At 46.4% G+C, this 11,454-nt stretch overlaps 1 protein-coding gene across 1 annotated transcript; it reads right to left on the bottom strand.

Moving 5' to 3' along the window:
* Positions 1-2,965: 2,965 nt before the first annotated feature.
* On the bottom strand, positions 2,966-3,415 carry LOC142451315 (calmodulin-like). Its single transcript, XM_075553180.1, has one exon. The coding sequence runs from the start codon at positions 3,413-3,415 to the stop codon at positions 2,966-2,968; it is 450 nt and encodes a 149-aa protein (XP_075409295.1).
* Between the last annotated feature and the right edge of the window lie 8,039 nt (positions 3,416-11,454).

Raw genomic sequence — 11,454 nt, forward strand, 5'->3', positions numbered from 1 at the left:
TTTAAGACTCAGGAGTGGGTGGTTCCAGTATAATGAATAGGGTTATACACACAGAATAATCTGTTTGGGTTTCATTGCCAGAGGCTGGGTGGAAAACCCAGAGATGTCTTCATTCCCTCTGTCCCAAAGGAGGCACTGACAGCATATATGTTGTTAGTTGCCATCTGAGTGGATTTCAAATCCATGGTGGCCCCATGTGTGCAGAGCAAAACTGTGCTCCACAGAGCTTTTGAAGCCAATGACCTTTCCGAAGCAGATAATCAGGCCTGTCTTCTGTAACACCTCTGGGAGGATTTGAACCACCAACCTTTGGGCTAGTAGTGTGTAACTTTTTGTGTCACCCGAACATTTCTAACAGCACAGATCCAAGATGTGTTGCCATGGAGACCGATTCCCCCTGGGCAGAGTAGAGCTGCCCCATAGAGTTCCAAGGCTGGATATCTTTACAGGAGCAGACTGTCCCCTCTTTCTCCCACAATACAGCTGGTGGCTTTGAACACTGAGCCTTTGGTTAGCAGCTGAATGCTTTCACCACTGTGCTACCAGGGCTCCACGTTGTACATATGGGACCTGGCATTTATAAACCCTTCTTCATCAGGGCCCAGGCCTTAAGAGAAGACTGAATGTCATTTCTCAAACCAGGTCTGTGCTTGGTGACTACAAAATTGGTTGACACTCATGAAAGAGGGGGCTCTGCGTCCATCCCACTCCTTACCTCCATTTCTTCATTCCTGCAGCATTTCGGAACCTTCCAATGAACGACACTGAGATCTGAATTACACTTGACCCTAGTAGTGAAGTCAACATTTCAACTCTTGGTAGGTTCTGAAGTTAAGGATTTGACTCCTCTGCTCACAGAATGGTATTGTCCATTGACACCTGGACCCTCAATCCTAGCACATATTCCTGGAGCTATTAAACGAATTCTGACTGCTGAGAGCTTCAGGTGGTGGGGGGCGGGGTATTAGCTTGAATGGACCTGGCCTAAAAGGCCCTGCTCTGGGTTAGCAGCTTTTAAAATTTCCGTTATATTTGAGCCAGGTCCCCTGTGGGATTCTACCTTAACTTGTGTACTTCACAAGTTAAGTTGGCATCGGCACATGAGAGACCTGCTCTCTTGGCCTTTTTCTTTCCTGTCTTTTCCATCAGGTTACTTATTTACAGGGGCAGAACCTCAAAGAGTTGGAAGGGACCCTTAACGATGATAGAAATTGTAGCTGACATTTATTAAGCTTCTACGACATGGCAGGTGTATTAAAGACACTATTTCTAATTCCCCACAAATGCTTCAGGGGCTCTGTGACCATCCTCTGTGCAGACAGGAAGCATAGGGCTTAGGCAAGGCAGTGTATAGCCCAGTGGTCAAAGACACAGATGTGCTTTCAGCTCCCAGCTCTGCCACTTAGCAGAGATTTAGTGTTTCTGAAGCTGCCTGGCTCAGGAGAGGGGGGGTCTGACAGTCATTCCTCCACAGTGTGGTAGTGAGTTCATCTGCGCTGTGCCTGCCACATAGTAGGGACGATGTGAGGCTCAGTTACTATAATGGAGAGGCTAAGTGATTTGAGCACGTCTGCAGTAATAAATATCAAGGCCAGGAAGGAATCCTAAGTCAGTCAGCTCCATAGCCTGTGTTTTACACACCAGGAAACATGAGTGAGAGGGAAAAAGACTCTCCCAAGGTCAGCCAGGTGCTTTGTGGCTGTCCCACACCTGGAACCATCTCTGATGTCCACTCCACAAACAATGCGTCATTTGTTGTACTAAAATGCTCTCAGATGAGGCCCCGTTGGCCTCTGAAAAGTTCAAGTCCAATCTCTTGGAGGATGCAAGATGAAGCATCTACAAATTCTTTCCCACCTTGTGTTCACCAGCCCCTGACTTCTGAGAGCATTTCACCATATGCAGAGGATGAACGTAGCAGAAATAGAAACAGTGGTTATACTTTCTTCTCAATTATGATGGACTGCGACCTTTGGGAGTTTATTCATTGCATTTAAAATAAATATTCCAGATTAATCCCAGCTAGACTTCTCTCTTTTCTCTGCCCCCACCAGTATGAGAAGCCACTGCATTTGCAAACAGCACAAAAATGGACGTGCCTAGATCGTTTAAACCCCGGACCTAGCAATGATCCTTTCAGTCAGAATGAGAGGAACAAGAAGACAGAAACACACACACACACAAACATGGGAAAATGAGCTCTTATTTATTTCCCCCTGAAGTCTCCCTCCTCTTTCATTCAAGTTTCCCTCCCTCCAGATAAGAAGAAATATATCACAACCCACCCCAGTTTTGCTCTCAGCCTCAGAAGAGAAATGACAGAGGCTTAGCAAAGACAGCATGGTGGGAGCAAGTGCCTTATGGGGAAAAGGGATTTTTCAGAGGCCTGATCTCAGATGTCAAAGTCTCCATCACCAGCCCTCCCCCCAAGTGCCAGCGTGTCTGCTGCCCACCAGCCACCAAGGTCAATGGCACCGCAGCGGATGAATCTTCACCAATTCAGGTCTGGTGAGGGCACCCAGGTACCTTGGTCCCCACCCAGAGAGAGCCTCTTTGAGTCACGGTCAGACTGTTCTGGGAGGTCCACACTGCTCAGATCTCCATGAGTGGCAAGGTCAGTGCCACAGACTCGGTCTTCCCCGCTCATGGTCCATGCAGAGTGATGTCGCTTGTTCTTCGGCTCCCAGCTGATGGACGGAGGTCACTGTGTGCTAGGCATGGAAGCAGGCGGTGTCATTTTGAATGAGCAGGTGGGAGAGAGAGAGAGACTATCAAAGGAGAACGTAGGCGTGAGCGTGCGAGGCGGAAAGGTGGATTGCGTCAACTAGCCAGAGAAGAAGCCGCATCTAGGTGAAGCTAGAGGAATAGACCGAGGCTCTTAGAACAGCCGGAGACGCACGCACTTGCCAAGTGCAAAGCCACGGACAAGCGTTTGTGCTGGGCTGGAGCAGCAAATCTGTCCAGCTCACTTGGAGACTAGCATACAGACAAACTCCTCGTAGTTCACTTGCCCGTCTCCGTCCGTGTCCGCCGCTCGGATCATCTCGTCCACCTCCTCATCGCTCAGCTTCTCCCCCAGCCGGGTCATCACGTGCCGCAGCTCAGCTGCGCTGACAAAGCCATTGCCATCCTTGTCGAACACGCGGAAGGCCTCCCGGATCTCCTCCTCGCTGTCTGTGTCCTTCATCCTCCTCGCCATCATGCTCAGGAACTCGGGGAAGTCCACCGTGCCGTTGCCGTCGGCGTCGATCTCGCGGACCATGCCCTGGAGCTCGGCCTCCGTGGGGTTCTGGCCCAGGGACCTCATGACGGTGCCTAGCTCCCGGGTGGTAATGCTGCCGTCTCCATCCTTGTCGAACAGAGAGAAGGCTTCCTTGAACTCCGCGATCTGCTCCTCTGTCAGCTGGTCAGCCATGCTGCTGGGTGGGGGGCGCTGCACCTGGATCCGGGCTCCTGAGCTCTGGCTGGCCCCTCAGTGCTGGCAGCAGGCTGGGCGACGCTTCCCACGCTCAGGAATGACAGGGGGAGATCCAGAGGGCGGGCTGTCGTCCGCCTGGTTTTCTAGCCCTGGCTTGAATGGCTGGCACTTAGGAAGGCGCAGAGCCCTCCCTCACCATTGGTCTGGCAATTGGGCTGCCCTTCGAAGGCTCCTCCGCCCTGCGGTTGCCTGGAGGCTTGGTCCTGTTTAGACAAGAGTCCAGAAGTGGGAACACGGTCGGTTGGCTAATTGAACTGACGCCAGCACTTCTTTTTGTGAAAGACAGTCAGGTTTCCATCCTGACATCAGACAAGCCACGATTAACTACCTGCAATAATGCTGTCAACGAAGGTGTGGCTGGCTTACAGGGAGAGAACTGACTTGTGTTTCCCCCCTTTTCCTATCTTGCTCCCTAACTCCCTAATCTTCCACCTGTCCCCTAGCCTCCCCAACTGAGTTGTGTCCTTTCTTCGCCTCAGTGGTCAGAGTTTGTGGAAGAGGAAAAGCAGATATCACCTTTGATGAAAACGACATCCATTTGTGGTCTTTTCTTTGGTCTCCAAAAGACAGGATTTTTAAAGAAGGAGGTCAAAAAAGGGGGGGGGTGTCCCCTGCCCCCCTCTCTCTTCTTTCCCTCCAGGTGGGAGCAGACACTCAGAAGGTCTCCTTGTCTTCAGAATAAACACGAACGGAGAGGATAATCTCCAATGTGCATGTTCACTGACAAGCGTCCATGGAAGGCTTACTCTGCAGGTAGTTTCGCAGAGGTTGGGAACCAGTCCTCTGGAAATGTACTTTCCATCAACAAGACAGCTAGTCAGCAAGTACACTAATTACACTAACAAAGAAGGCTGAACAAGATGATGACAGATGTGAAAACTAAATAAGCGTGTGATTGTGAATCAGGTGAAGGTTGACAGGGTAGATCATCAGCTTTACACGACATGATTCAGACACACTTTCTTTTTAACTCTTTCATTGCAGCCTTTTCAATGGGCACCATCACTTACCCCACTTCCTTCCTGTGTTTCCGATTTCCCTTTCTCCTTCATTCCGAACCCTCTGCACTCTGCCCTGGGGTAAGTGCTCCCCTTTTGGTCTTCGGTGGCTGATAGTTCTAACCTGAAGGTGATTTCCGTTCCAAACCCAAAGGGTGACATATCGCCACAGTCTGGGGAGTCTGCCCAGTCTTTGTTCAACTAGTAAGCCTAGTCTTTCTCATGATTTTGGGTATTTACAGAGTTTTAAAAGAATAAATGCTACGAGGGAATTTTTTTTTCTATTGATATAAAGAGAACAAGCCAGATAGACAATGTATATCTTGGGCTGCCATATTTTATTTTATTTTTAAAATCTTTCTTTTAGGGGCTTATACAACTCTTATCACATTCCATACATACATCAGTTGTGTAAAGCACATGTGTACATTCATTGCCCTCATCATTCTCAAAATATTTGCTCTCCACTTAAGCCCCTGGCATCAGGTCCTCCCTTTTTCCCCTCCCTCATGAACCCTTGATAATTTATTATTTTGTCATATCTTGCCCTGTCCGACATCTCCCTTCACCAACTTTTCTATTGTCTGTCCCACAGGAAGGAGGTCACATGTAGATCATTATAATCGGTTCCCCCTTTCCAACCCACCCTCCCTCTACGCTCCCAGTATCACCACTCACACCACTGGTCCTGCAGGGATCATCCATCCTGGATTCCCTGTGTTTCCAGTTCCTATCTGTACCAGTGTACATCCTCTGGTCTAGCCAGACTTGCAAGGGAGAATTCGGATTATGATAGTGGGGTGGGGGTGGGGGGAAAAAAGCATTTAGGAATCAGAGGAAAGTTGTATTTTTTATCGTTGCTACATCACACCTTGACTGGCTCGTCTCCTCCCCAAGACCCCTCTGCCATGGATCTCCAGTAGCCTACAAATGGGATTTGGGTTTCCATGCCGCACTCCCCACCTCATTCACTATGATAAAATTTTTTGTTCTGATGATCCCTTCGACACCTTGTGATCACACAGGCTGGTGTGCTTCTTCCATGTGGACTTTGTTGCTTCTGAGCTAGATGGCCGCTTGTTTACTTTCAAGCTTTTACAACCCCAAACGCTATACCTTTTGATAGCCAGGCACCATCAGCTTTCTTTGCCACATTTGCTTATGCACCCATTTGCCCTCAGTGATCGTATCATGGAGGTGAACACACAATGATATGATTTTTCTTTCTTTGATACCTGATAACTGATCCCTTCAGCACCTCGTGATCACGCAGGCTGGTGTGTTTCTGCTATGTGGGCTTTGTTGCTTCTGAGCTAGATGGCCGCTTGTTTACCTTCAAGTTTTTAAGACCCCTGACGAGCACCATCAGCTTTCTTCACCACATTTGCTTATTCACCCGCTTTGTCTTCAGCGGTTGTGTCAGGAGGGTGAGTATCATAGAATGCCAATTTAATAGAAGAAAGGATTCTTGCATTGAGGGAGTACTTGAGTGGAGGTCCATGGTCCTTCTGCTACCTTAATACTAAACCTATAAATATATGCACATAACTCTATTTCCCCATTCTCATATGTAAATATATTTGCATATGTACATGTCTTTATCTAGACCTCTGTAATGCCCTTTACCTCCCAGCTCTTTCCTCTATTTGAGGGAAATTTTTTAAAGGTGAGGAGAGAGGAGGTAATTTTTATAAGGATGGTGAAAGAAGGTCCCTCTCTGAATGAGGGTGACCTTGAGGAAAGGAAAGGACTTGCCAGGCAGAGAGGCTAAAATCAAGTGTAAAGTGCAGTGTGGGAGAGGACCTGGCATGGTCCAGGACAGCAAGAGGTCAGGGTGACTGTAACCGTGAGCGAAGGGCATGAAGACCGACCTTCTTTGACTTGGTAAATAATTTAAATTGTATTCTCACCCTGATGGAAAAATCCCTAGAATGTAATAAGCAAAGGGAATCACTAAGCACCCTGGATGGCATGGCGCCAGAGCTGAAGGAATGAATAGCTTTAAAAGAGGACATTCTCAAGAAAGAGGAGTTGCAAGTCCACCCATACAGAGAATCAGTTCCCCAAACCAGGAAGCCTTGGGAAATGATTGGCCACAATGTAAGGAGTTGCTTCCACTATGGGGAACCAAGAAACTTTGACGTGGGAAAGCAAGATGGAGACTCCCCTTCGTTTACTTTATTGTGTATGGGAAAGGAGTTTGGCCGGATAAGCAGTAAAGTTTAGTTATGTGTTTCGGATTGAATGATGTCCCTCAAAATATATGTTGTTAATCCTATGCTACACAACGGTGGTTATAATCCCATGGTTATAATCCCATTTGGGAATGGGTTTTCTTTGTTATGTTGATGCAGCATGAGAGAGATTAGAATAAAAGACCAAACAATCAAGTGAAGTTGCCGAGACCCCATGGGGATCTCCAAGGAACCAGGAAGCAGAAGCTGAAGAGATAAGAACTTGATCCAAAGTCAACAACATAGACAGCCTTCCCCTAGCGATGGTGCCTTGATTCGAACATCTAGCTTCCTAAACTATGGGAGAAGAAACGTCTGTTTGTTAGAGCAATCCCCTTGTGATATTTCTGTGATAGCAGCAAGAGTTAACCAATTCAGAATTTGGTACCAGATTCCTGAAATGTGGAAGCAGTTTTAGAATTAGGCTAATGGGGAGAGGCTGGAAGAGTTTTAAGGTGCCTTATAGTAAAAGGGTGGATTGCCTTGAAGAACCTGCTTATAGAATTGCAAACATCAAAGACAGTTTTGGCAAGGGCCCAGAATGAAGTAAGGAGAGCTTTAGAGAAAGTCTATTGTCTTAGAGAATTCATATGGCACCAGCACCAGAATGCTGCCAGAGATGTGGGCCGTCAATGTGCTTTGGGTAAAGCTTTAAAAAAAAAAAAAAGGATGAGGTTCTTTTCTTCCCCGGCTTCTTGAGTATCTGCCCACCACCCTGAATAACAGTAACAATTTAGACCTGGAAATTCAGGGCCAACCAGCTACTTCAGTGGAAACAAATAGCCATTGATATTCCCCCTGGGCAGGCAACAAACAGCACCTAAGACAGAAATTCGAGAAGTATGATCCAAAATGGACAAGCCCACACCACATGTCACCTTTGTAGTTGGATATGGAATTCATTTAGGTGGCAGAGAGACTAACTTATTGGTATGATTTATGCTTCCCTGGACTATGCAAAGGAAAATGAACCCAAACACAGACTTGCAAAACACAAGAGGAAACACACCTTAAGAAAAGAGTCCAAGGAATGCGAGAAGAGAATGAAGACAGTCCGGGAAGCTGCAAAGGTCAGGGTGGTTTGGTGGCAAGAAAGAATGAAGACTCTGACGTGGCTTAATCTGTGATGGTGGTGTGGCTTTTCACCAGAGGATTAGTAAACTATAAAATTGTTTTTTAAAAAATAAAAAGGATATGAGGAGCATGTGATTAGATAATAGAGGAAACTGGCTGTTTTGTAATGTAGTGGCAAAGACTTCTTCTGGATTATGTTCAAGTGTTTGGTGGTGGAAGGTAGAATTTGTAAATGATGACATTGGATATTTGGGTGATGAGATTCTCAAGCAAGACTTGGGAGAGAGGTGTGATCTTGCTGCTTTCGAAAATGGATGAGGACAAAGATGGACTTCAAAACGAACTGTGCAAAAGGCAACACAATTGAAAGATGTGGAGAATTCTGTTGTACAAACTAAGGACTTGGCATGTTCATCAAGAACATAGATACACAGTCTTTAAAATAATGAAAAAAGTAAGCCTGTGACTGAAGAATCTAACCAAGTCCCACAGTAGAAAACTCATCCATTTAGACCAGTGGTTTTCAACCTTCCTAACGCCAGACTCTTTCATACAGTTCCTCATGTTATGGTGACCACCCCCAACCATCACATTATTTTCATTGCTACTTCATCACTGTAATTTTGCTAGTTATGAATCGGGCAACCCCTGTGAAAGGGTCGTTTGAACCCTCAAAGGGGTCGCGACCCACAGATTGAGAACCGCTGATTTAGACTGAAGAGGTCAGAGAAGGATACTGCTGCCTGGCTCTTGGAATGCTACAGGCAGCAAACAAGCCAAGGCAGCTACATCTGTTATCCTCCAAGAAAAGAAAAGGGCCATTTCTGGAGATCAACAGCAAGCCTGGGAAAAGAACAGGAAACAAAGCTGTCTTCTTTTCAATGGATGGGGTCATGAACTCTCGGGTCTCAGAGGATGTGGCCACAGCCTACTAGATTTGTCAACTCAGATCTGGAGTGTGAGACTGCCATTACCATGTGCTGGAGTGTGGAATTGCCACCCAAAGCTGAGGAAGCAAGACTCCCATGCCCAAGGGGCATAGGAAAAGAGCCTACTGGAGCCAACTGGTTGGAGTTGCCACTCTATTGGACGAGGAGAATGGGCCTTTCCAAACCAAAAGAGCAGAGGTGCTGTCCTAGGGGGGTCTATAAGAACAGAATAGGGAATCCAGGGCGGATGATCCCTTCAGGACCAGTGGTGAGAGTGGCGATACTGGGAGGGTGGAGGGAGGGTGGGTTGGAAAATGGGAACTGATTACAAGGATCTATATGTGACTTCCTCCCTGGGTGGCAGACAACAGGAAAGTGGGTGAAGGGAGACGTTGGACAGGAAAAGATATGACAAAATCATTTATAAAGTATCAAGTATTCATGAGGGAGTGGGGAGGGAGGGGAAAAATGAGGAGTTGATGCCAGGGCCTTAATTGGAGAGCAAATGTTTTGAGAATGATGAGGGCAATGAATGTACAAATGTGCTTTACACAACTGATGTATGTATGGATTTTGATAAGAGTTGTATTAGCCCCTAATTAAACGATTAAAAAAAAAGACAGACCAGAACCATAGGGTCAAAGGGTCCCCATCCAGACACTGGAAATAAAGTCCCACACCCTTAGTAGGAGGGCAGAGACACTGCCTAATTGATTCCAGAGAACAGAGGCTTATTTCCAAGCCTTAAGCACTAACTAATATAAATTTTTCTACTAAAATTTGGACTTGCTTGGTTCCAATTATCCTTTCTCACTTCAACTTTCCCCATTAAAATATTTTTAATAACCACCACAAATATATATATGTATTTATATTAACACACAGAACATATGAACCTGGCCAAAGAACTTGAACCCCAATTTTCTACTTCCCTTTTTTACATCATTTTATTGGGGGCTCCTACAACTCTTATCTCAATCCATCCATCCATCCACTGTGTCAAGCACCTTTGTACATTTGTTGCCATCATCATTCTCAAAACATCTTCTTTCTACTTGGTATCAGCTCCTTGTTTTTCCCCTTCCTCCTCTACCCTCCCTCCCTCAAGAACCCATGATAATTTATAATTTTTTTTCTTTGTGTTACACTATCCATCTACCCTGAGTCTGTTGTGCTAGCTGATAACATGTACTCTAGATTCACAGATAAAGAGGAATTTGGCTCCAGGATGTAATTTGGACTTTGAATTGATATGATGGAGTGAAAATGTTCTCCATGTAGAAAGGGTATGGATTTGGGGATGCCAAAAGGTAGAGTGTTATGAATTAAAATTATGTACCCCCAAATAAAACCCAAACCAAACACCATCATTAAGTCAATACTGACTCACAGGGACCCGATAGGACAGGCTATCGCTGCCCTGCGAATTTCCAAGACTGTAACTGTTTACGGAAGTAGAAAACCCCAGCTGTTTACTTCAGAACCTCTGGTGGTTTTGAACTGTTGCTCATTGCAGCCTACCATTCAACAGCTAAGCCACCAGGACTCCCAAAATATGTGTGGTAAATTCTCAACTCTATGGCAGTGGTTATCATCCATCCCCTTTGGGAATGGCCTGCCTTTGTGATGTAATGAAACAGGATTAATGTAGGGTGTATTTTGAGACCATTTCTATTGAGATCTGTTAGTAAATGAGAGACTAGCCAAGCAAATGCAAAGCAGAGACGGGGAAACCGAGATGACCCATGGAGATCACCAAGAAACCAGGACTCAGCAACTGAAGAGAAGAGGCCTTCCGGCAGAGTCCACAGAGCTGGAGAGCCTTCCCCTAGTGCTCTGAATCCAGGTCTCTAGTCGCCTACACTGGGAGAAACGAAGCTTCTGTTTATTAAAGAAATCCCCTGTTGGTATTTCTGTAAATTCTACAAATCAAACTCACTGGCACAGAATTGATGCTCATGCATACATAATTAAGACAAAAAGATGGAGGTCTGAGGGGCTGGCCCCATTACCAACTAAGTGGACAGCACCACCCTCCCCCCAAGAAGAATTCACTTCAGAGGACAGCACTGACGCAGAGCACACAGGAGCCAACGAGGGGAGATAGGGAAAAAAAAGAAGAGTGAAGCACATCCTGGCTCACCAAGCCCTGAGGACAATGTTCCTGCTCAGAACAGCAATGCACAGAGACGACCACAGGACCGGCCCCACCATGGGACATAGCGTTCCTCATTGACCCATAGAACCATTAGGGACAACACTAGAGACACACGGCGGGGTTTGTTCCCTCCATGAGCTCACTATGCCGAAGCCAGCCTCTGGGGTCATGCAACAGAACAGTGAGGGGAGCAGAGCAATGAAGTGCCCAGGGATGGAAGCGGTGACAGGGCATGGCACCCTATCAGACTTGACTGGAAAGTACCTGTGAAAGAAAACAAACAGACCCTGAACTATTCATACGTTTGTGTGTGTGTGTGTGTGTGTTGTTTTTGTTGTTGTAGCTATTGTTTTGCTTTCTGTTGTTGCTTCATTGTTCTCAGTCTTGTGATGGTACATAGCATGTCTACCTGGAAGGGATAGGCGGAATAAACAAGCCAGAAGAGAGAACAATGGGATGACAGTTCTGGGGGGACATGGTAGTAGGGGAGACAGGGGAAAGGAAGTGGGTGTTAACAAGTCCAGGGACAAGGAACAACAAGTGATCCAAAATCAGTCTCAAGGAGGGTGTGGGAGGTCTGGCA

Source organism: Tenrec ecaudatus, chromosome 6 (assembly GCF_050624435.1).
Source record: "Tenrec ecaudatus isolate mTenEca1 chromosome 6, mTenEca1.hap1, whole genome shotgun sequence".
In the NCBI taxonomy this organism is placed as follows: Eukaryota; Metazoa; Chordata; class Mammalia; order Afrosoricida; family Tenrecidae; genus Tenrec; species Tenrec ecaudatus.

Bases quoted from the DNA above. Each gene is read 5' to 3' on its own strand.
- LOC142451315 (XM_075553180.1), bottom strand. From the start codon at position 3,415: ATGGCTGACCAGCTGACAGAGGAGCAGATCGCGGAGTTCAAGGAAGCC.